We start from the raw sequence: 27,108 nt of genomic DNA, 5'->3' as shown, positions 1-27,108 counted from the left end.
AGTAGAAAGTTGTGAAATTTGGCACACTGATTGGGGAGGGTCTATGGAACATTCTGACCAAATTTGGGCCAAGTGCTCCCAACACTCTAGCGCCACCGTTGGGTCAAATTTGGAAATATGTTTATGGTCATAAATTTTGAACCATGTGTCCAAAATTTAAAAGCTATCCCTTTTAAACTTAAAAGGCATCCCTGGATTCCCTGGGTCGAGACAAGTTCAGCGCACCCTATGACATCAATTTCCACCTAATTAGATTTTCCACCATCTTGGATTGTTTTTTCGCTACTCCTCCTAAGTTTGTCCAGTCATCACCAAATTTGGCATGTGTCATCTTCAGACTAATCTTCATAAAAGTTATCAAAAGAATTTTTGAATGCTCCAAACGGTTTGTCCATAATGGGCCAACGAATCTGATAGCGAAACCACCAAACAGGAAGTGAAGCTGTGTCTCAGCAGCAACTTTGTTTGACAAGTGTCTTAAGGAACATGCCCTGAATGTGCCCAAGAAGTTTCATGACTGCGCCACCTTGTGGTCAGGAACTGTAACAACTTTGATTTTTTTTTTCCTTATATCATTTGAAGTTTGTGCTAAATTCACAGTTCTTCAACATCTGAAACATCTGAAATTCAAGTGTACTTCCTGTCAACCATCTTGACTTTTGTCAAAAACTATTTTTTCGCTCCTTCTCCTACAAAAAATGCTGCAATAATTATTAGTAGTAGTAATAAATATTACTACTACACTTGTAACACTTTCAGAGAATTAATTCACCTCAAACTGATTAATGTGCAGACTCCACACATATTTTTAAAAGAAATTTCAGCAAGAATTTAAATCAAATTTATATTTATTTGAAAAATATTTATGTTTAAATTGGCTTCATTGCTTAAATAAGAAGTAATGTACGATCCATTGCATCATTCTCCAGAAGAAGGACTAGAAAAATGTTCAAGCTCTCATACAAATGTCTCCTTTCTTACCTCTTTGAATTTTTTTTTATTTATTTAGCACGCTGTGAGTGTGAGAGGCTTGACACACGTCAACTCGTTTTTTTGTTGTTGTTTTTTTTTTTTTGCGTGGCAGGTTGATAAATGATCTTGTTTGTTGTTAGCACTTCACGTGTTCTTCGCTTCTTCACCTTCTGATTTTAAACTGTTGTCTTAAATATCATGACTTAAAGTTTCACATTTGGTCCATTTCACGGAGGAAGAACAAAGACTTATGGGGAGAATGACTTTTCAAAGTCTGGCCAAACAGCAGGAAACAAAAGCTTTTTCCATCTCAAAACCCAGAGAATATTATAGTGTTAAAATGTCTCTGGGGGAAAATGACATTGGCCTTTCGGTGAGTGATTCTTTTAGTGCTACATCCATCACTTCACTGGGCACCTGTAGAGCAAAATAACCTTGACTCATAAAAAGCAAGTACTCCGTCAAATTGCTGCTGAATATAGCAGTGATATTTTCAGAATCGTGGCTCTGTGGACTGAAACTGGACTGGGGAATTTCTGTCGAGGTGTATGCATGTGTGTGTGGAAAGAGAGAGAAAGAGAGAGAGAGAGAGAGAGACCATGATGACAAAATATAATAGCTCCAGGTAAACTTGGTAAAAAAAAAAAAAAAAAAAAAGGATATTTTCATTTCCTCTAAAACACTCTTACATCCAAACATCCAAGAGATGCAATCTTAAAATAGTGATCACCCCTGATCAGAATCTTTATACACAGCTATCTACTTGCTAATAAATGCAAACGAGCACAATGTCAATAGATGAAAAATCAGCACGGCTTTTTTCAGTGCTTCCAATTTCCAGTGAGCCGTTTTCAATTATTTCCACCCAGCACCTATTGCCCTCGGCAGTTTGCTTTTAATGTAGCAGCGGGGACGCAGAATCGCAATTTCCCTTTTACCATGTTTCCAGGTGTCTCTTATCTGTTCTTCCTTCATGTTCCTATGATGCTCGTCATCCTTACCAGTGTATTCACTCCGCCCCACCGATTATCCCCATGGCTTGAGTCTCGCTTGCATCGTTTGATGGCACCAGAACGCTGTCGGATTACGTTGACTCTCTTTGAGCGCATCACGAAGAAGCGCACAAATCATTTCAGCCCTCAGCCCTGTTCCTCTTCACACACCTCCAGCTGCGATGGTTGGGATTTTACTTTACTGTCATGCTGACTGCCTTCACAGAGCCACAGCTGCTGCATGGAGCAAGAACCTTGCGCAACATACTACATGTAGCCCCTTGACTGAACAGCTGTAGGTCTTTATTTCTCCCCTGCACAAACCATCAGGATAGCATGACAAGCAAACATTGTTGTAAGAGTTGCTCTTAAAAAGGATGTGGACCACGCCAAAACACTGGTACCAACAGGATGATGAAACCATTGTGAGCTTTTTTTGGGGGTTATGGAAGCCAAGTTCCCTGATGTCTCTCCAGTATTCCAGGAAGTGATTTGTTTATGAAACTGGTGGGTTTAGGTACCATATAATTTACATGTATTCACATGGACAATTCATAAATTACATAAATTTAGCTAGCCCACCAGGCAAGTAAAAGCCCTAATGTCCTGCCCAGTCCAATGTTTTAATTGGAAACCTAATTGACTTGGCTAGAAAGTGATAGCTATTGTATAGTACTACCAAGCTAGTTAGCTAGTTAAGTGCATTAATGCAGATTGTTGATCACATTGGATTTGGCCAATGTTTTGGTTACTAACCACCAAATTTCTACATATTTTGCAAAATAATGGCTTTGCTCCAGTCTTTAGCTTGCGCTGTATAGTCAGTGTTTCCACATAACTGTGTGTTCCTAATTCAGAAAAGACTGAATTCTACATGTATACTAATAAATTCACCTAATAAAAGACGTTCTACCATCAGTCAGTGGAAGTCAGCATGTATTTTAAGTGTAAACATTACTACTTACCAAATGAAAACTTTTGTTTTGTGGTCAGTAAGGAGTAGTGTTTTATTTTTTTGGTTTTTTTATTTGTTGAACCTACCTACCATTTATATCAGCCAGTCAACAAATGCTAATCTTCATAACATCTTAATTCATAACTTCATACATTTTAATAATCACCTCCTTTGAGTGACCAAAGATTTGAAAAAAAAAAAATGTTATCTGACAGATATAACATGATGTTCGGTTGATTTGTTCACCATTCTGTTCTTGTGCACACTGTTGTTCAATCATGTTGTGCTCACTGCTCCATTTAGCTCTACAGAGTTATTATTGGTCAAAAATGGGAACAAGCATTAATAGAGGCCCATTGGGGCTGGCATCATGCTGCCCCATGTTCAGGAGAGGAGCAGTGGATAGACCTTATTTCCCATGCAAAGGCTGAGCTAAAGAAGAAAATTATCTCCTGCTGCTCAAAAATCTATGGCCACGAGCCACTGATGAACCTGTTTGACCATTGGGCAACTATGAATAATTAAAAAAAACTAATATGCTGGATGCAAAGTCTGCTGGTCCCAGGCACAAGCAACCCGATCCATTTGGCAGCTTTTATCTAAAGAAACCCTCAGTTTCTCAGTTTCAAAGGGTACATTCCAAGAATGCAATTCCAAATACATTCCAAGCCTTGGCCAAAGGCTCATCAGTGGCTCATCAATTGCAGTTCTTGGATTTGAGCTTTAAACATTTTGAAGCTCAGTTCAGAATCTCAAACCATCTTCTCTTTGTTAAGACCAATAGAAGCTGGTGCTCGGAGACTTACCTGCACACGTTAACTGTAATTATGTGCCATTTTGCCTATACTTCCATATGTGCTTGTATAGACAGATATAATTATGAGTGAAATAATGGCACCTCTTTAGAGTTAATGACACCTGCTGCACGTTCTCCAAAGCTGTACCGTCAATACGAAAATCATTAGAGGTTCTGTGCTGCCCTCAGCCTCCAAACGTGTTGAACAGAGAAGGAGACTAATGGAGGCTGGCGTAGTGTGATCAGTCTGAACCGCACAGGACCACAAATGGAGCTCTCTCTCTCTCTCTCTCTCTCTCTCTCTCCTGTTCTTTCTTTGCTGCACCTTTATCTTTACTCTCAATCTAATCACTCTATATATGTTTTCCTTTTCTCTCCTTTTACCTTACTTTCTGTTCACGGTCTCAGTAGACTGTGACTCATTTGTCTGTTCCTTTGGGCAACGTTTTTACTTTCAGGATCACTGCTTTTTTCACCTTATATATAAAGCAAGTCCGCATAATTAATTTTCTCTTCATCCTCCATATCTGCCCAGACCACTTCCACAGATTTATAAGTGCAGCTACTGTTTGGAGTGTATTCAGTCTGCAGCAGTATTTCCCTGGACTTATTACCTGGAATTATTATTTTGCATTTTTAATGCTTCCTGTCACTGTAGCAGGGTATCCACATGATTATTAGCTTTTGCGTGAACGGAAACAACAGGAAGTCAAAAACATACATCCAAATATCAGCCGTGCAGCTTCCCATTTGGTGCAACTGAAAAGCATTCGCCCTGTTGTTTAGAGATTGTGAATTCGAATCCCATGGAAGCCACAGCCATACGTAGCCAGCCATGGCATGCTTTCTCTCCCTTGTCTATCACAATGACACTAGCCAATCGTGGGCTTCTGTGAGCTCCTGTATGCGGAAAAGGGCAGGTAGCGCTTTCTTCCAGTTGGTAGCTATAGTATGTGAGGGGAGAGCTGGCTGGTGGGTGGGAATTGGCAGATGAACAAATTAGGGAAAAAGCTGTATGAGAACCTCAGCTTTGTAATAGGTGATAACAGGTTGTTAATAAAATTTAAAAAAACAAGCTTAACCTTAAGCTGTCCTAACCCCGGCTGGGCAACCGGCCAAGATAATATCAGCAGTCTTCAAGGACACAACGAAAAGGTGTGATGATGTCTTGGCTGGTTTCCAGTACTTCTTTGCACGTCTTTTGGTTGTTTGGTCTCGGTTCTCATTTATTTCCAAAGAGTTACAGTGTGAACCACTTGGATGATAATATCTAGTAAAAATCCAATCCAAGCGCACACCATAAATGTAGAATGAAATGTGAAGAATTCTTATCCTTTTCGTCAAGGTTTGCTCAATCAGCCTTCAACATCCTTTCACCCTCCACCCTATACAAAGCCTGTTGTAACATAACAGCTCAGTCCCTCTCATGAGGTGTCTCAGTTACCTCAATGACCTCTGTGTTTCTTTAATGAAGGTGTTAGTATAGTCTAGGAGGAGTATCTCACACACATGCACACACTAACACTCACTGAAGGTCATGGCTAACATGCTCTCAGGATGCTCAATTAAGGCACATGATCCTCTGATTCACAGTATCTACTGCCAGCCGGTCTCTCGAGCTAATGACCGCACATTAGCCGGCCCAAATCACTGCTCACTTTCATCCGCTCTAGATCAATTAGGCGTCGTGTTGGGATCTGAGGAATTTTCACTACGGTTTCTCTGTGTAGAGGCAATTTATGGCTGCATATTTAATGGAAATCACTAACAGAGAGTCAGAAATGTGTTTATTTTTCATCCACAGCCCACCGAATGTCGAGTTTTTGACAGAAGCTCCATTCAAGCTGCCTTCAGCTGGTAGATATTCAGAAAAGAAGAATGAAACTCATTTCTTCAGCCTGATAGACGTGTAGGAGGAAATGCCATATTCAGCAGAACTGCTGATGCTTTGACGGAAATGAGGCTGAACGGAAAGTTATTCACAAGCTCTTAATGTTTCTTTTTAATGAGCAGCTTATGGAAAAAGGCAAAAATTAGGCTTTAAGTATATGAAGTGTGCATAAAGTTTGCAGTAAATCTTTTAATAGGATTTTAATTCCTTAGGGTAGATACAGTGCAAATACAGAGAGGTGACAAATTAAAGGAAAATCCAACATAAAGTGTCTTAGTAAGATGTTGAGCCACCAGAACCGGAACTATCTGGAACTGTACAGGAGCAATGAACACAATTCTTCCAAAAGATATTTCATCAGTTGTTTTGATGATGGTGGTAGAGAGCGCTGTCTTAACACAGGGGTGTCAACCTCAAAGCTTTTTTGATGAGCATTTGAAGAGCATTAACATAAGGCTGTTCATTTTTTAACACATTACTGATTCCATCAATGAACACCAATATCATAAGCTTTGAAATTAGAATCGGATGTTTCTAGGAAAAAGAATGGCTAAGAGACACTGTCTAACCGCCGCTAGGTGATAACATTTATTTTACTGATTAATGTTTTTTTTTTTTGTTTTCCATATATTGAAATATGTAAAGATAAGAAAGAGATTTAAGAAGAACTCCCACAGGATTATCCCCTAGTCTCCGATTTCTCGTCCTTGCACTTCATCAACTTTTCTTTTTTCAGCATATTTGTAGGTCTCTACACAGGGTGATACATTTCAGGATTCGGAATCATTGAATCATACTAAAGGCAAACGCTTTTCGGAATCATATTTATATGCGAGTCTGCCTTGCATAAAACACAGCAGGTAGGCGTGTGTTTAACCAGGGCTGTGAGATGTAAGCCTATGTGCACTGTACAGTGATAGCAGCGGTCACTATGCTGCAGGTCTGCTGTGAATTCTAGAAGCAGAAATGTTGAGGAGTAAGTAAGAAAGTACAAGGAGCAGTTTCAATATTATTTTTGCAAGTTCATGAAACGAGGCAGCAGGTCACGTATGACTCACAGGCCTTGAGTTTGACACGTGGTCTATATCATTTCGATCGTTCTCTTTAAAGCTTTCAGTGAAGCCTCATGCCCTGTAGATGGGGGCGGGATCATCTTTGAACAGACCACTCCCATCAGGATAGAAATGTTTCATCATAGGCGGTATGCGTTTTTCAGGGGCCGATGATGATACCATGGATACCCCAGATACCACAGAACAAATGAAAATGAAAAAAGTGCTTACTTTTGAACATTTCTGCTGTATTTAGCTTCCCTCATGAACCAGCAACGCTTGCACTTTAATTTTTACATGGACTATTTTTTTTTTGTCTTCAGGATTAGCTCTGAAAATTATGAGATTAGTTATGAAAATAGCAAACATTGCTAGTTTTTGTCTCCTACAAAACAGAAAAGGGACAAAAGAAGAAGCTTGAGCAGTTATATTAATCAGCCAGGCTTGCAGGTTGATCAGAAAATGCCGATTAGCTTAAAATGCTTGATATTGGAATTATTAATCGGCTGTGCTGATGCAGTTGAATGGCAAGGTGGATTGTTTCGACGCATTTCTCCACAAATCCCTGCAGATTAGATTATTCATTCCTCAGTCCATGCATCCATCTGCCTATTTATGCATGTATTCATTTATTCAATTATTCATTTATTTATATATTATCTTTTCACACTCTTACGGCCAAGTCCAAACTTCACCCTGACCTCTTATGACTATGACATTATCATTTGTTTTTCAAATTTGCCATCCACACAACAGCACATGCACTCTCTCTCTCTCTCTCTCTCTCTCGCTCTCGCTCTCTCCCCCACCCGCTGTGAGCACATCCTGTTTTGTGTTCAGGCCGTCTTGAGGTTACACTTACAAGGCCCATGTTTACGATATGCTTAATCGCAGTGAAAGGAGGACCTTCAAAACAGCAACCAGCGTTAATTAAGTTTTTATGCAGTGTAATTGAACCGTGATGAACATGCAGCTGTCAGAGAGCCACGGGTTTTCGAATTCTCAGGATAACAAATGGTTATACTTTGTTCCTGTTGAGATTTAAAGGTTCTATACAGCGGCTAAAAAATTCAATATACTTTTTTTTTTTTTTCCCTCAAACAGAACATGGCCTGATAAGAACCATTAACACCACACAGTTGGGAAAGCTTTTAATAACTTTAGACATATGAAAATTAAGCCCTGTAACCCTGGTATATTTCAGCAGCCAATTTCTGCTTCTCTCACCCCTGCTGAGGCTAATTCATTTATCATATTACTTAAAATTCTGTCAGAAAACACAACTCACTGAATACTTTAATACACTAGGGTTCACTCGCTGCCTGAATTGCAAATGCGTAGAAACAAAGAACTAGCATGCAAGCAAGCTGCATATATATATATATATATATATATATATATATATATATATGCTTATTTATATATATATAAATGACCAAGGGCTATGTTTGTTGCTTTGAAAATGGCTATGTGAGCTAGAAAACTGAAATCCATGCCTGATAGATGAGCTTTTAAATTACAACACCTCCTCATGTCCAACTAAATTGCCAAAAGGGCTGCACTTCTCACTGTTGATATTAAGCTTATTGACTTCAGAATATTAAATGAGTCAGCAGAAATGATCTCATTTTCATTCTGCAGATGATTCCTTTCATCTTTCTTTTTTTTTAATTTCGCTTGCAGCTGGTTGGAGTCTGCTTAGATGAAGTTTTCCTATAGTATGAAAACTAAGAGTCAGACTTTCAAAGCGCTAGAGAATCAGACAGTGTTTTAAATCTTTGATGGCCAATCAAACTAATCAAATACAGGTCTGGTTTAGTCCATAAGATGTTCACTGATGCCTTTGAGATACACACACACACACACACACACAGAGTATTAGACCTCAGCCTTCTCTGCATATATATATATAAAATATCTACTTAAAAATCTCAATTTTTACCCCATTTTCCCACCCACTAGCTAACACCCCCCATCCTACAACAGCTACCAACCGGGGAGGGTGGGGCAAACACTTGCCTCCTCCAAGACAAGTGAAGCCTACATTCAGATCTTCTCATTTCTGCTCATGCTGCATCACAGGGCAGCGTAACACACCCAGAGGAAAGCGCTATCTGCCCTCTTCCACATACATGAGCTCACAGATGCCCATGATTGGCTAGTGGCACTGTGATTGACAGGGATGACAGAGTAATGCCATCCCTCCCACCCAGACAGCGCGGCCAATTTTGCACTCGTGACTCCCGGTCATGGATTTTGAATGCTTTTCTGTTGCACTTCTCAGTAGCCAAGTATAACAAGATTTTGTCAAATTGGAGCCACAGAGCTTTTTAATATCTGAACTTTTCACTCAGAGAACACATTTTTAATAATAACTTAGTGGTATAATAGTGGGTTGTGATTTCTATATAGTAGAGTACAGTATGGTTAAGATCAGGCTTTAAGCACAAGAATCTGATTCTGCATCTGTGTAGGAGGAAAGCCCCAGGTGTTTCTCAGTGAGGAGAACACAGCATGGCCACGTTTATCGAAGAACCCGAACTCCATATGATTACTGTAGACCTCCCACTAGGCTACATTCTTCACCGGCTCTCATTCCGACTCCCACACAGCAGGGGACAATTGAAAGGCCATGCGGCTACAACTTGTGCCATGAGCCAGATTAAGAATATTGACCATCGTGTTTTGTACACTTTCTCAATGGCCAATGTGGGCACACTATGTGAATACAGAATGTTGCCTCTAAGGTCATTTAAAGAAAAAAAAAGAAAGTAAGGCATCACTTTTTTTTTTTTTTTTTTTTTTTTTACTTTTTGCTGGGTTTCAGAAGCACTTAGAATGGAAATATGATCACATAGACCTCAGCTATGGTTATCAATTCCTGCTGTCCATCAAAAATCTGCTAGATTCCTCAGGCTAAAGCACTGGAGCATGAACACCGTTTCTGCTCTGATTTCTACCAGCTGTACTGTAATAGCTCATATGACCAGCACGGATCAAAAACGTCAAATCAATGCTTGTTCACAAAGCTGTATCAAAGGGTGTAAAGCATTGCAGCATGGCTAAAGTTTGTTATTTCTTCTCTCTTCACAGCCACTCTTGGCACTCTGGACTTCAGCCTGTTGTATGATCAAGAGAACAATGCCCTGCACTGCACCATCAATAAAGCGAAGGTAAGCAATGCCGTTAACACCTGGGCTGGTAATATGGACTAATCTCTATCAAGTGTATTAGAGCTTTAACTGCACAATAAATTCAACAGAACTTTTTCAAATCATATTTTTTGGAGTCATAGAGCTTTCTAATCCTGGACAGTATCCACCACCAGCACTTTAGCTCGGAGTCGACTTTGGTGCTTGGACCCCTGAACATGATAACTAAAGAGAGCCATTTAAAAAAGTTTTCATTTAGATATACCTTAACAGTACAGACTCTTCTGATATTCTATTTATGTGTATATGTGTCATGCTGCCTTTAATGACATGTGGTGGTATGCTTCTTTTGTAATTATGAGCAAGTGTGGCAAGTTTCAGTTTTACTCCTGCAGCAATCACGGGTATCAAGAACAATTAGCACATGCAAAAACCTCATTTAAATTTTGTTTTCTTCTTACACAATTATTCACTGAAACATCCATAACTTACTAAAAACTTATCAGATTTATTCAGGATCTTATTAAATCAGGGCTTAGGAGTTTAGGGGGTAAAAAAAAAACAGCTGGAGGAGGTGAGAGTTCTTATTCGGGATGATAAAAATAAATGAGCGATTTCTGCTGGAAGCTGTGCTGTAACTGTACGATTCAAGGTACAGCGATTCAGGTGGGTTATTTTGTTGTTTCGTTTTGAAAATTTGGTTTGTGTTCGCATACTCTTTTACCATAGAGTACTCTGTTAACCGTAGTTATCTAGCAAGAGACAAAGTGACAGGCAACTATTCATTTGACACAACATGGAGCTGCGATTTCAGCACAAGCACCACTTGAATCGAGAGTTTGTCGATTCCATGCAAATTAGGTAAAGCGACAAATCCAAACGATTGGCTTGATTGATTCCTCGGACCAATCCTTTGGCATCCTTTGGTGTGGTCTGATGTTTCATCAATACCTCACTCACAACTTTACTTCTTTTTTGATGCACAAAAATGGAAGAAAAACTTACAACTGGTTTCATCGTATCCTGTCATACAAACACTCCTTAATGTGTGTAGAGGTATTATACAGAAAAATAAAACTTGGAAGGAAGTAGCAGATATCATTAATGCCTCTGATGACTGACAGTTTACTCTTGAGACTCTGGGTATTTCCCCCGAATGCTGCCAAGATCTCTCTCTCTCTCTTTCTCTCTCTCTCTCTCTCTCTCTATTCCTCTATCTCTGTCTGTTTGTGGGCTGAACTGGTATTTATTTCTGTTTACATGGAGGTGTTTGAGATAATTAATATCAAGTGTTTCTATCTCGTCAGTACTAGAGTGTAGGGATTTGCCCAAAACATGACCCCATTCTTGCCTTCATTTCTGTCTAATACCTCTACATATTCAATTACACTCTAAATAGACATTGCGTAATCACATGAAAGAAATAGCTCTGCTCTGCTCTGAGGAAATATTGGGCCTATTCATGGTGCCTAACCTTAACTGGCAAATAATTCTACCGTCTCTGTTAGATGGCAGCTATATGACCAGAGTGATCTAGTGTTGTTTATCATGGTTGTTTACCATGACATGCGCTCCCGTGGGACAGATGCTGTAGATCTCTAGATACAATATAACCAGAGTTTCATAACTTAATAAGACTGTATGCCTATCGTTAGTACTCTCCATCCCTGTCAGGTTTTCCCTGGATTTTGTTTGAATTAGAATCCAATTAATTAGCATCTAGTTTTCATTTTGCATTTTTTCTTTTTTTTTTTTTTTTTTTTTTGTATAGGAGTAAACAGGGACATATTGGTTTGAAGGCTTGTTTACAAACTGGAACAATTAAAGTGGATTGCAGTCAAAGCATTAGCAAATAAGAGTGGAGATAATCACAAGGTTCGTCTGTTTCCTCTGAAGAAAAGACAGACAGAAGCTCTAATCCCTTTCTCTGCTCTCTTCTTGCTCTCTTCCATCGCTTTCATCTTGTTTCTCTCCGTTATTTTCTACCCTATCCCTCTTTCTTTCACACTTTCTGTCCTACACGCATTCTATGAGGATTAATAATGCTATTTAGAGCCAAGAAGAGGAAAGAGTAGGAAAAGGTTTTTCATCTTACAATAATAATTTACTCTACAGTCCTGTGATATGTATTTTATTCTAAAAAAAAAACATCATAAATATAAAAGTTATCGCTTATACACTGCATGAGACAGGAATACCACAAGATAGCATGAAGCAGTAGGATTTACTACTGAATTCTCAAATCTGATTCAGAAGATGTTGATTAATTTTCCATAATCACAGCTCTGACAGTAGTTTCAGCAATACAGGTTTATATTAATGCACTCTTTCTAATACATTATTGCTGCTATAGTACCAACTTTTTTTGGAAGGAGTCTCCAGTGTCAGCGCTTTGTAACAGTCAGAGGTAAAGCTGAAACGTTTCTCTGACGTGGAAGGTCTTCAACATGCAGAGCTTTGCAGTTCCTGCTAGAAGATACTGCATATCTGGATTTTTTTTTTTACAACTCTACCATATCATGTTCCAGATTTTACAGTCTGTCTAAATTCTGATATATTTGCAGCACTTCAGATGCATAAGCACTGTTTCAGCCTCTCGTCTGAGATAGAATGCTCAGCTAGAGAGACAAAGTAGTTCTTCTGTGCTGTAAAGATAACCTGGATGATTCTGCTTGGTTTGGTCTCTGCATTTGTGCTTATAAATGATCGTTTTTGTTTTTTTTTTTAAAAAAGTGTGATATTCAGCAGAAACAGATGTTTTCTATTTGTTTAACTCCACATAGCAATTAATTATACAGTAATTATGCTACAGTGGTTGAAAACAAAAGGACATGTTGTTTGCTTTTTAATGTTGCTTTATTAAAAAAAAGAACAGGCTATTTAATAACCCAGCACTCATCTCCTGGATTTTAGCTCAATATATTGGCCAGTCTCTTTGCTCAAGTGAAATTACATATTGGGTTATTTTGTTATCTTAAGAGCACAGACTGAGACAAACCCTAAAGCAAACAGACCTATTTAGCATTCTCTGGTGAATTATGTCCCGTGTGTGTGGTAGATGTGGTGCTCCCACTGGTAACACTCTTCTCCTTACAGCTACATCAATTGCCTCATTTCCTCATTAATATAACTTGGGTTACATTCTACATTATGAAAATAGGAGTGCTAGTTTTCCAGGCCTAAATAAAAGTTATATAAGGAAAAAAAAAAAGCAAAATGAACTTTCAATGGTGGATAAAAGACAAAATTTTGTTGGTTCATGTCCCTGATTAGATGGTATGTGAATAATGTGTCAATATTAATAACTTGTTAATGCCCTCCTCAAAACTGACTGCATGTTAGCGACTAGATCTGAATAAATATTTCATTTTCACATTTTCACAATTCCCTCTTATATCTTACATTCCTCCCACCCAAATATGCCATTTTACTCAGATTAAAAATTGTACACCTGCAAGTTCATGGAATTATACACTCAGCCAATCATGTGGCAGCAGCGTAGTCCATAAAATCACTCAGATACAGGTCAACAACTTCAATTAATTTTCACATCAAACATCAGAATGGGGAAAAAAAAAATATGATCTCAGTGACTCTGACAGTGGCATGGTTGTGGGTGACAGATGGGCTGGTTTGAGTATTTCAGAAGCTGCTGATCTCCTGGGATTTTCATGCACAACAGTCTCTAGAGTTTAGACAGTATGGTGTGAAAAGCAAAAAAACATCTAGTGAGCACCCACTCCTTGTTGATGAGAGAGGTCAAAGGAGAATGGCCAGCTTGATTTGAGCTGACAGGAAGGCTATGGTAACTCAAATAACCACTCTTTACAACTGCAGTGAGCAGGAAAGCATCTCAGAATGCACAAATGTCAAACCTCGAGAAGAATGGGCTTCAACAACAGAAGTCCGCATTGGATTCCACTCCTGTCAGCCAAGAACAGAAATCTGTGGCCACAGTGGACACACATTCACCAAAAAGTCTATCTTCTATCTAGAGGATCTTCGTCATATAATCTGACAGGGAGAGCACACCTTTTCACACAGTCATTAGAAACATCATATAGTTTCTGAAGTATCACGGAGGAAAATAAACCCTAGAAAAAAAGGCAACAAAAGTCATAAGGTCAGCAAAAGTTTTATGCCATCAAAGACAAAGCTCTGCTGGATCAGGAGTGACCTTCATCTTTTTTTTATCTCCTCTTTTTGGATTCAGATCTGTACCTCAGCCAAACAGCTGCCTTCCCATCCCCTGCCGAACAGCAGAGATAGATCGGGCTTCCCTTCGCATACCAGCTGTTAATATTTCATTCGCACTACCATGAAAGTCCTCGGGCATGACAAGCTATCGATTTATGACGAAGCCCAATCACTGGGAGCTCAAATTATTAACTGAACAAACAACAAGAGAAGAGTTTGATGACTTTCCCTGGAATTAGTATTTTCTTTTAAGTGAGGTTAGAAATGGTGTCCTCTACCATCTGGTGTCTTTAATGAATAATTGAGGGACTAATCAGGAATCCTCCCTGTGTGAATATGGCAATAGATGCCTGTATTGTATGTGGAGCTTCATATGAAATGTATTCAAAACTTACAGAGTCTTACTGTAGGAAACCAGTGACCTGCTTATGGTAATCAAAAAGCACAGCCTTTATGGAGGTCACTGTATCATCGAGAGTTTTCCGCAAGGAGACCACAGGCACTTAAGCTCAGCTTTAATAGTTGAATCTACTGAGTCATTCTATGTCCTCTTATTATGTTCTCAAGGCCAATGGGCAATTGGTGTATTAACTCGAGATTTATGCGGACAGATTCTTTTAAAATCACAGACTTCCACTGAGGCATATCATGTGACACGGTTAAGGATATGTTTTTTCTAGGTAGCTCTATGTTCACACAAGTGACAAACCCAAACCATTGGCTCAAATGGTCCGCTGTTTCTTCAGTTCCCCACTCACAGTCTTAATTCCTATTTACTGTTTGACATATAAAAATGGAAGAAAAGTCATTTCCTCTTATCCTTTTCACACATGATCTCTTATTAAATGTGTACGAAGGCATCATGAGTAAAAATAAAGCTTGGAAGGAAGTATTTGAGATTGTGAGTGGCTTTGCTAATCTGCCAACAAAGCTAGTATGAAGTCTAGCAAACAGACGTGATGTGTACAAGTCGTATTGTAGGTTATGTATTCTAGCTACTACCATTTCTCAAGAGCGATTAAAAAACGCACAGCAGCGGTCACTACATGCTCGCAAGGGACAAACTACAAGCGGTACGAGGAACTTGTTGCTTGCTAGCGTGAACGTAGGTCAAATCCACTTCCTCTTATAAAAATGGATTTTATTCTGTGAAGTTCACAGAGGGTTGTGGATTGAAGATATTGTTCCAGAACCTACTGTTACATAAATACATATTTATTACCAGAGAGAAAGAGGCATGAGTCACTTAGCCTACATCATCATTTATCTTAGTCTTTTGCGTTTCAGTGGATATGGTTGTCGTCAGCGCTACAGCTCATGTGCAAAATGTAAGAGTCTTTATATAAGCTGGTGACTCAGTGGACCAGCGTGGAGAAGTAGTATACAGAGTATTTTTAATACTGCTGAATTATCAAAAACAAACGTTCAGTAAAAGTTAAAGAAAGGCTCCATTGTTCCAGCTCAATCAATGCAGTGCAGCTCCATGTGGATAACATGCATATGTGGCCGACTGCACTGAAACAGAAATGGAGAACTGTAGAAAGGCTGTTATTTGTGAAGCGGATATTGCAAAGGGCTGGTTATCAGTCATATTGAGTTGTTCTGTATTGTCACGGTGTGATAAGCGCTCAACTAGAGGCATTTGTAGTCACAGGAAATACACGAGGATTATACGGAATTACCTCTCCAGGCTTGCAGATAATGGAGCACTTGCGTCAAGAGCAGCAACTGCAATTGCAAAAGTTTATCATAACACATTCTTGATGTCATTGATTCCTGGAGCTGTTATGCCATTATCTCATTTAATGTCAACATTTTGCCAGCTATTTGTGACAAAAACTAAATTATATGCCTCTTCTAAAAATGTTTTGGAAAAGTTCTTTTAAAAAGGTCTAGCCAAACTAGTCAAAAGTTGCAATAATTAATTTACATTTATGTTATCTTCATTTACCAATGGTGTGTAGGGAATAAAGGAAGATGGAGATGTGAGAGCTCAAAATCATCATTGGCCAGAGTTCAGCAGCCATATTTAGAATATTCCACACTGTTTCAAACAGTTGGTTAGGATTTACAGGGAACACGTTTTTACTGCGTTATACACATATTCACATTTAAGTATGATTATAAATGTGTACAAAAGTACATGATTACTATGTATATCAAAAATCAACTATTTAAATATTAGATGTACTAAATATCATAGTTTTATTTATTTCATTTTGAAGAAGTTTGTTGCAATCATCTTCCTGAGGTGCAAGTAGGAAGTAATTGGCTCTGGTCATGTGACCATTTATACCACCCACATGAAAATGTTCAATTCAGTTTTATTCATATAATAGTTTTTATTTTATCAAGGTGACAAAGCAGCTTTACAGAAATCCAAATGTAGATATAAATCCCTAAAGAACACAATGGAAAACTCTCTGAGACTACACTGGGAAGAAACTTTGAATTGAGAAACCATAATGGCTCCTTATAATAAAAGTACTGGCGTGATGCTAGTGGGAAGGAATTATTTTCTTACCATGGACTTATTACCACTTAGTATCCACGTGGTGCGTAATATATACTGTATATAAACCGTATTGTAACTGTGACTATAAAAAAATGTACATGTTAATCTTCGGTCCCTTTGACAGGAGAAGGTCAGTGTTTTTACCATTTTAAGAATGTAAACGATGCAGTGTGGAAGATGGTAGGATGTAAGCACACCATGAATCATAGTCATAACCTGAAACAGTGCTCAATGCTCTCAGCAGATACGATCAGCAAAGCTAAATCTACAATCATGATCCTGGCAAGGTCTGTACCAACATACACTAGAAACTCAAGGAACTATGAGAAAAAACTGGAAACTAAGAAACCAAGAATCAAATACATCGAGTGTCAAGTCAAGCCAAGATGTCAAGTGAACTCTATTAAAGAATAGTCTTTATGTCCTTTGCCCACCTCCAACATTTCTCCCCAATATTTCTCAACTAAAGTCACCTTTAAAGGGCTGATCTTATTACCCTCAAATGGACAACGGCCACCCACGCACCACAAGTACGGACTCTGAGAAAGACTCAGACGGGAAAGAAAGCACTTCATTAAGTGAAGTGAAACATTTTTTAAGACACTTCGTCAAGTTGAGATGAAAATGGTAGGCGTCTGGTCAAAAAGTCTTGACCCAAGAAATTCTGTCACAATTCTCCAAAATATTTCACTCAATAGTGGCCAAAAAATTCCCATCATAGCTGTCCTGTCTTTAGCCACTGAAGGTCAAATGGATATGAATTAGTTTTTATCACTATTCTCCCAATCTTCTGCGAAGTTGTGTGTGAGTTGTGGGCACTGTGCAAGGAATAAAACACTTCATGACACTCTGTTATAGGAAAATAATCAAAAGCAGGATGGTATGAATGACACATTGTAGTTAGTTTGTTAGTTTCTCTTAGCATTTAAAGCTCTTATAGCTTTAAACACTCCTTTGGTGACTCCTTTGAAAAAGGAAAAAATTTGTTTTATGTGTATACAGTGCATACAAGTCTGTGTAAGTTGTAATTTGAAATCTGATCAGATTTGAGAATTCAACAGCGCTGTAGAATAATTAGCTCATTTAATAAGTAGTTCATTTACTGACACTCCATTTTGAAATATTTCCCACTCTAACAGGAAATATTGAATCTTCCTTGAACTTTTTTGTATACTATGCATAAAATGTTCAATATAGAGCACATCATTTAAGCACTTCATTAACAGAGCATTTAACTTCACTAAACGGATACTTAATTGAACCTCCAGGCATTGAATTAATATGCTATTTTTTAATGAATTGATATTAATTCTCATTATTTGTTTTGCCCCGTGGTGTCATCAGCCTGTTAGTACATATTAAAAATGTGTCAAAAAAAAAAAAAAAAGAAAGAAAGAAAAGGAAAAAGTTTCATCTGACTGACACTTGGTCTCCGGGTTTCTCTCGCAGGAGCATTTCATTTTTAATATATGCAAATGTTCAGAGAAGAAATGGCAGGGGCTTGGTTTCATTTCCACATATGAATAGTGTATAACCAGCTATCAGCCATTCGTGTAGAACAAAGGAACGTCCTAATCCTCGTTGCAGCCCTGTCAAGGTGAATGAATAGAGAGTGGGTGGGTGTAGGAGGTTTATTAATTATTCATTTCATTTATGTTTTTTTTTTGTAATTTTTTTTAAACAGGAAATGTTTGATTTTGGTCATTCTGCTTACACCCAGTCACTTCATGACAGCAAAATTACGGGCTTGCTCTCTAAATCGCGCTGTGCCGTCAACACGAGTAGTGAATTCATTCACGTGCAAATGAAAACACTCTTTCTTCTGTGTTAACACTCGTCTGATTAAATTACCATCCGCTTTTGCTTTGCTTTCTGATTTTGCCTGTATTTGTCTCAATGTTGTCGATTTCTTTTTCTCCTCTCCTGCTTGTTTTTTGGGTGTCTTGCATGCATGCATGTATGCTCTCTCTCTCTCTCTCTCTCACACTCTGTGCATGACTGATTTGGGAATGTGATGGACTCCAGCTCCCTCTACCCAGGTACAGAAAGGTAAGGTCAGTGCCATGGATCTTTTCATCCCCCTTATTTCCATAGCGAACCCTCAGTTTGATCCTTCCGACCGATCTCATAATGCTAGAGCCCTCAATGCATTGAACCCACGGCATCCAACCTGAACCTGACTTCATTAACGATACTGCTGCGTCTTTCAAATGCAGTTTTTTTTTTAAATTACTGATTAATAATTAAATTCTTATTTGATTGAATAAGTAATGAACAGGTGATACTTTATGGATGACTAGCTAGGAATGTGACTAGCTTACAAATCTCACATCCATGTCTCATACTCAAAGTAATTTCATTCATAGAATCAATAGTGCAGTACATCACTTTTTTTACTGTGCTCCTTTCAGTCTCCTGATTGGTCAGGCCTTGGACTTCTTTGAGTAATATTTTGATATTAAGCAACTGATCAGTCAATTGTGCTATTTAGCCACTGAGAATATGGCTTAATAACTGGCACAAACTAATTTAAAGAATCTTATTTCCAATATGTCTAACAGTGCAGTGGTGCGGAGGGTAAATAAAAAACTTGCCACAAGGTGGATTATCTAGGCTAAATTGCCCTACTTGTGAATATATGTATGCATGGTTCCCTGTGATGGACTGGTGACCTATTCTGCCCTGTACCCCATTTCCCTGGGATAGGCTCCGGATCCACCATGACCCTGATCAGGATAAAATGGTTTTGAATGGTTTTAAGATGAATGAATGCAAATATATCTGGTAGGTAGAAGTTCCCCCGGGTTGGATGATTTAATTGGACCTTTCTTGGTGGTGTCAGACTTTTTATTTTGGTTTAATTATCCTCTTTGCTTGTAAAGACAATGATCTATGATTTAAAAATGCCAATATAAATTACCTGGCCTTGGGCAACATTTTATATCCATTCTTTCAATGAAGGTCAATCATTTGACTGATTGCCTGGGCTTTCAGCCCTCTTTGGGAGGCGTACTATTCTCCCCTGGGATGGGTCATATTTCACTACCAACATTAGCACTCTGTGCTGTATAAATGACCCCGCATTACAATGAGACTGGCACTTTGTCAATGTAAAGCACCGCTCTCTTGCACTCGCATGTGTTTATGTATGAATGGGGCCATGTGCATTTGTTCTATAAAACAGCTATGGACCATGGTGGAGTTATTAATATAGTTGCCCTTTCTCCTTTGCATATATTTATATTTAGCGATTTGAGATGCTTCCACAGTTCATCATCTGGTGCTGGCAGCAAGCAGTAGGCTGTCTCTGAATGAGTATAATCATCAATCAGGATGCAGGATGTGGAGGAGCATGGTTCTCCTGCCTAGTGCTACTTTAACTCCATGTCACGTCCTTCAGCAGTCATTACTGATGTATTCCCTCCACTCTCTTCACCTCTCTCTTTCACAGATTTGCCATGTCACTTACCTCCTCATTTACTACAGCAGTTCATATGCAATGCAAGGATTGCTTCCTTCCAACCCATGCATTGAAGACTTCCTCATTCTTTAAATAGTTGCCCATGTTCGCTTGCATTTAGTGGCCACTGGTTCTTGCCAAGCTTATTATACTCAAGCCCTGCCTCTTTCATTTGCAAGTGATGAGCACAGATTATACACCAAGCTTTCCCCTAGCACCTGCTGTGCGTCTAGGTTTTTACATGAAAGAAGATGATTTAGGACATAAAGGGACTCCAACTAGAGCGGTTCTGGGAGCGAATGCAGTCGTCCAGCAGCGGTGATTAAAGCACTGTGAATGAGTGGGTATATGAAGCATTGATGCATGGCACCCATCTGCCTTACACACTGGTCATTTATCCTGCTCTCCCAGCAATTATGATCAACTGCCTATTCAGTCACAGTGTGACAATCACAGAGCCCAGGAAGCCACTTCATTTTGATGCTGCATTCCAAAATGCATTTCTTCTCAATTAAGTGCCAACGTCACCCACAGAGAAGTCTAGTTATGCCATTTCCTCAGGGTGACAATTGTTGGGGTCATCCCCCCCCCCCCCCCAATCACATCAGGGAATACAGGGTCTAAGCCACACAAAGCTGCCTTGAAGAATGCAAAGGTGTAATTTGACAAGGCTGATGTGCCTCCTGGAACAGTATACCAGATGTAGAGTTGGCTCAAATTTTGAGGGGAAGCAACTCAACAAAAAAACACAAAGAAGTTTTTACCATTGGGTGAGGTGGAAAAGTTTATGTATCGGTAAAGTTAATAAAAAAAAATAAAATGTATCGGTAAAGTTAATAAAAAAAAAAAAATCCCATGAACCGATTCAGGACAGATTTATTTCATACCAACTATTCTAAATATTCTTCAAATATTTGGTTCATTATTTAAGAATGTTTTGAGGATTTAAACACATTCAGTTCAGTCAACAGGCTAATAACTATAAGAATTCAATAATAAATAAAATAGCTTTGATACTGGTGGGTTGTAATTTCCACCTCTGTAACAAAATGTTAAAAATCTCAGACCTCCTGGCTATGGTTCATGAGCCCCATTATCTTGTTGCCCTTTTCAGAATATAACTATCACAGTTTATAAGAAACAAACACAATTTACATGGGAAAAAAAGTAAATACATATATATATATATATATATATATATATATATATATATATATATATATATATATACTTTTTTTCCCATGTAAATTGTGTTTATATATATATATATATATATATATATTTCGGTTGGAAATATATCTAATATTGTGGAAAGATATCAGATAATGTATTCTCAGTTTAATCCAGCAACAGGCTGTTTGGTGTTGAAACTACCCTTTGACTTATGACCAGGTTCAATAACATTTAGCTTATGATACATTACAGTTCTGTGAGAGTTTGCACTGTTGCCACCTGTCAGGTGTTTAAATACACAGAAATGGTAACCTAGGAACAGATGTTAGCTTGATAACCAATTAGCATGAGCAGTGAACTTGAAACCGGAACTATTAGAGTCCATAAGAATTCAGGTTCAGGACGAACAAGAAGTGATGGAAGTGCCCCCTATCAACCCAGGGGCAGCCAAGAGACATTCCACATTTTTGGGTCGTCCATGCTGGCGTGGAGCAGGGTACTGAAAAACAGGGGGGCTATGAGTAAAGGATAATGGTTAATTTTTGCATGGTCAGCTCTTGACAGCATTCTACTCCTGTTCTGTTGTTGCCAGTGCTGTAGGCCATAACTGATGAACACATGATGAAATAGCAGTTCCACTGTCTTTAGAGCCATGGGCAGTCCCTTAGGTAGAACCTGCATTTGATCATCAGTTTATTGCTACCGGGATGACTGCCAAGCCTTAGTTCCTGGGAAGATTAATCACAAAGTCTGTTGCAGTGTGAAGCCAAAGCCACTGTGAGACTACACTGCAACTGGCGGGGTGACTTGGCTTGGACACAGACCGAAGAGGAACTAATGAAATCAGCGAGCTTATGTTACAGCAATGAAAGGCTCCATCAGATGTCAGAATGTCCAGTTGCCAATATTCCTTATGACTCAGGTAAAGGCACTACGAAGGCAGTACATACATCTTGTGAAGTAGGCATTCTGGTGGTGTGGAATTTGCTGAGAGAGTGTACTGAATTGGGTTCATAATGTTCCACCTGATTGAAGACACTGATAGGATATTCCTGTGGTCGGGGGACTCCTAGATTCTGGAAAAAGCATCTGCTTTAGTATTCTTGGAACTGGGTCAGCAAGACAGTAAACTGCATACGTGACTAGAATAGAGACCAACAACACTGAGAAGAATTGAGTCTTTTTGCTGACTTGATGTGTTCTAGGTTACAGTGATCCATGTGCCACCATTGTTCAGAGGCCAGCTTGATAGTTGTCAAATCTTGGTTGTCTAAATCATAGTTGCATTCACTGCCTGATTGTTTTTTGACAAGAAGGTGTAATGCCCAACTGACTTCAATGCATCCACATCCAGATCGCAAGGTATGCTTGTGAAATGGGAATGCTGGTGAACAGGGTGTTAGTTTGCTGCCATACATGAGAGACATGACTTTTAAGATCAAAGGACTCTAGATCAGTGTCACATCAATATAAACCATTACAAACTTGCCAAAGTACAAAGATATAACTTCACTGTTGAAGGCATGGAAGATGTCCATATGATATCACCAAGGACCCGTATTGTCCAGTGCTGGTGTGAAAAGTTAATGCCCACTCAGATCCATTTTAGATTGTTAGCACTGTGTGGATCACACTTAGTCAAGAGCTGGGATGGCACAATTGTACAGTCCAGGCCTCCTTTTTCCTATATCTGCAAATTCCAGATATTTATGGGAGGACTTATACATTTACAAGCAACTCTACACTTTTTTTTAAACGTTTTCACGACAAGCAACTGATGATAAACTTCCTCCCGGAGGTTATTTGAGACAATTAGATTTCAGAATGTTGACAGATTATTTAAGGTAACCTTCAAGGAACCTAGGATTACATCTGAAGTGAAGGATTATTGGTTAGTCAAAACATTTGTCATTATTCAGATTTGTGGCTTTGTGCGTTTAACAATAGATAATGCTACAAATCATTTAGATCCCTAATGAGCAGCCAAGGAAAAACTCCCTGAAACGAAGCCTTGAGAGGAACCAGACAGAGGATTGTTCTTACAGACTCACTCATTTTCTTGGCACATTGTAGAAGTCTTCTTCTGTGGTAGAGCTGACCTCAAGGGATGCACCTTCAAAGTGAAAGTCATTCTGTAGTCCATGCACACACAAGCACACTCACACACAGAGCCAGGAGAATGCGAAGACATTTGAAAGATGCCTTTTAGGTCCAATGAGACGGTTGTATTTCCGTCAAGTGAAAGACAAATGAGAGGACCCTATATGTTACTGAGGGACAGATGACTGGAAGCAGCTAAGAAGAAAAAAGAAAAGAGAGACAAAGCAGAAATGTTAAAAAAGTTGTTTTACACTTTATTACCCTTGCAACAGAAGCAGCAATTGCCCCTCTGGGACCATCTTTGCTTGCTAAAGCACGAAACACTTATTAGCTTTGTTGTTCTGTCAGCCTGTGGGAGTAAAATAGGTAGGAGAGATTGACGTACTGTGCTGTGCACTTACATCCTGCATGACTGCATGTAAGTGGCTGAGAGACAACCTGACTCACTTGCTCTTTCATTCATTTCTCATTATACAGGGGATGAGACAAAGACTTAACAGTAGGACCCTGTAAGAAGTAAAATACAAACCACGTATCCAGCATAAAAATGAAGAAAGAAGTTAAGGACCAATTTCCCAACATAATTGAACACTAAATATACACTAAATATAACAAGATCATATTGCAATAATACTACCAACTCTGATTTATCATGACAAACTTCCCACACAGGAGAGACTGCAAATGATTCTGAGATTAATTAGTTTGCCATGAAACTAAACCATGCCAAGGGTTGTAGTTAAATATAAATTCATATGATAAATTAAGTTCATCCCACAACTATATTGGCTAGTAGTTCCATCTTAAAATTGAAGTCATAAGTCTCATCTGCATGTTTTAGTTTTAGTTCTGCACAATAACCTCTGACTGACCTGAACTGTTTTGAGCTGGACACAGCTTGTGGTCAGATTTCTCTTGGATTGCTGCTCAGCTGTCTTTCTTTGATGGCTGTTGATGCCTGTTTTAGAGATTTGACAGTAAGTCTCAGTGATTGGTTACTGAACCACAGAGATGAAAGGGAGGAATCCTTGATTTGTATTGTGAACTTGAAACCAGCTTTTGCTAAGCTTTATGAGGCGTACCCTGCCTGCATCAAATATCTCCACAATGTCAAGCTAGGCTGTCAGCATATCACTTGCCCTTGAGCAAATGTGATGGCTAACCGTAGCGGGAAATATTTAATTTACAAGTTATTAATCTTTAATTTCTCCTTGCCAATTTGATATTGATGCTTTGTCTCAAGTGGAATGTGTTTGTCTATACATAGCACTCAGCTTAGGTTTGATACGGGACAGCTGGGGTACTTTGATTGACCTAACCCAAATGCATGCTTTAGCAGGCAGAATCCATGACGGGTGTAACAGCAGTGGACGCTAATACTCCACAGCTGTTTCCAACTGATTTTCTCATAAAGAAAGAAATGTCTGAAATAGCTCTGAGAGCTGCAAGCTAAGCTCTTTTGACATGCTAAAACTCTCAGTTGATTCGAAAGCTTTTGCAGCCTTACTCAAAAAAAAAAAAAAACATCATTCTTCAAGCACCAGGCATATGAGGGAGACATACACTCACCAACCACTTTATTTGGAACACCTGTATAACTGCTCATCCATGCACTCATCCAGTCAGCCAGTCAAGTGGCAGAAGGGCAATGCAAAAAATCATGCAGATACACGTTAAGAACTTCATTTGCACATCAGACGTAAGAATGGGGAAAAATGTGATCTCAGCGACTTCGACTATGGCACTATTTCAGAAACTGCTGATGGCCTTTGATTTTCATGCATGCCATTCTCCAGAGTTCACACAGAATGGTGTGAAAAATGAAAAAGATCCAGTGAGTGACAGTTGTGCGGACAGAAAAGATTTGTTGATGAGAGAGCTGACAAGAAATCTACAGTAACTCAAATAATTACTCTTTACAACCATGGTAAGCAGAAAAGCATCTCAGAATGCCTGTGATCACTATAGCCTAGGATTCCTGTTCTTGACTGTAAAGAGTGGAACCTGATGTGGTCTGCTGCTGTTGTGACCCATCCGCCTCAATGTTTGGCGTGTTGTGTGTTCTGAGATGCTTTTCTGCTCATCGTGGCGGTAAAGAGTGGTTATTTGACTTACACAGCCTTCCTATCAGCTCAAACCAGTCTGGCCATTCTCCTCAGACCTCTCACATAAAACAAGGCATTTCTGCCTGCAAAACTGGATATTTTTTTGTTTTTCACACCATTTAAGATCAGCGGTTAATGTGAACATAAACTGAAGCTCTTGACATGTATCTGCATGATTTTATGAATTGCTCTGCTGACAAATGACTGGCTGATTGGTGTTCCTAATAAAGTGGCTAGTGGTTGTATGTTGTAATATAATCTGGACCGATAGAGACCTGCATTACAAGTGAATAGCACACAGCCAGCCCACATATTTAGGAGAAAATATTGCATAACACCTTTGTTTTTGTGTTATTCCCATCTTGACACTCCCACACTTAGCCTTTAAATGTAGCCTTGTTGAGCAATTACACATCCGGTATGTATTAATCAGCTGTCGATGAACTTCACAGCTCTCACCGTGGCACCAAACATTCCATCTCTGTTAAGGTCATGTCAAAGCAGATTTCTATCTTCGGGTATTTTGACATTTTGGGTAATTGTGGGCTTTTAAACACAGCCCACAAGTTCTACCTTTTTTGTTAGCACTTAAATGGATCTTATTATATTACAGGTTATGGGAAGGTTATTTTTTCTCTGTCGGCATGTAGTTCTACCTCTTGTTTTTAATTAGTTTGGTTTGTTTTTGTCAAAGTTGGTTCATATCAGAAAAGAAAAGTTCTCCTGAATGAGATCTCCCAGGCCTTTGGATCAGTGAGGCTTCTTTGTAATCACGCCTTCGCATGAACCCGGAAAAGTTCAGCTACGTTCTTTAGTGATGCATCCTGGCTGTCATTGTTAAACAACTCTCTTTCTTTCTCTCTCTCTCTCTCTCTCTCTCTCTCTCTCTTACACAGGGACTCAAACCCATGGATCACAACGGGCTGTCAGATCCCTATGTTAAACTGCACCTGCTACCTGGCGCCAGCAAAGTATGTACTTATGTGCTCTGTACATGCACATTTTACACGTTTAAAACATAGTACATTTGAAAATTGTATAGATAATGCATATAATTTGCATGGCTGGTATATGTGGTGTGTGGTGAATTTAGCTTACACAAGGCTGGAGCAAAATTATATAATAAATTCTTTAACTAGCCCACTGGACAAGTGGAAGCTCCAGTGTGCTCCCAAGAGTCCCATGTAATTGGTGAGCAGAAACTTAACTGACTTGGCTAAAAAAAGTGGTAGCTAACTTAATGTAATAGCTCACGGTGAGCTAGTTAGCAAGTTAAGTAATACAGACTAAGTAAAATGAACGAGTATACGATCATTTAATACATCATATTTGTATGTTTTTGGTGTCAGATGTGACATTCTGTCCTCACATCATATGTAAAATATGTTGCTTGAGACTGGCTAGCATCTTTATTTTCTCTAGATATGTTTACATTGACTGCATGATGCACTAAATGACAGCTTAGCGCTGGTCTTTATTTCGCTCAGTTTCATCAGTGGTTCCACATACTTGCGTGTTCCCGATTCTGAACATATCGTCTGTGCATGCTAATTAATCTGACTAGCATAAATCTTTCTACCATGAGCCAGATCACCTCGGGCAACGTGTATAATGCAGCAGGCAGTGGGATTTAGAACAAGTAGCTTGCTCAATAGTTAAGTACAATAGTTGATTTGCTTTTGTTACACAGCAAAGCCTTATTTCTGGTTCTGAGCAATGTATAAATAAGTTTATATAACGTCTTTGAG

The 27,108-nt window shown here is 38.9% G+C and overlaps 1 protein-coding gene across 5 annotated transcripts in view; it reads left to right on the top strand.

The window, feature by feature from the left end:
* doc2b (double C2-like domains, beta) overlaps positions 1-27,108 on the top strand; it is a 149,357-nt gene that overhangs the window by 99,932 nt on the left and 22,317 nt on the right. For all 5 annotated transcript variants that reach the window (XM_053230355.1, XM_053230357.1, XM_053230356.1 and 2 more), the window contains 2 exons: positions 9,752-9,831; positions 26,257-26,331. In XM_053230355.1, coding sequence (XP_053086330.1) covers positions 9,752-9,831; positions 26,257-26,331 — 155 coding nt within the window. The remainder of the gene's footprint in view (positions 1-9,751; positions 9,832-26,256; positions 26,332-27,108) is intronic.

The sequence above is a fragment of the Pangasianodon hypophthalmus genome, chromosome 27, assembly GCF_027358585.1.
Source record: "Pangasianodon hypophthalmus isolate fPanHyp1 chromosome 27, fPanHyp1.pri, whole genome shotgun sequence".
NCBI classification, from domain to species: Eukaryota; Metazoa; Chordata; class Actinopteri; order Siluriformes; family Pangasiidae; genus Pangasianodon; species Pangasianodon hypophthalmus.
Note: the sequence above shows the minus strand (reverse complement) of the source record. Positions and strands in the feature narration are given on the sequence as shown.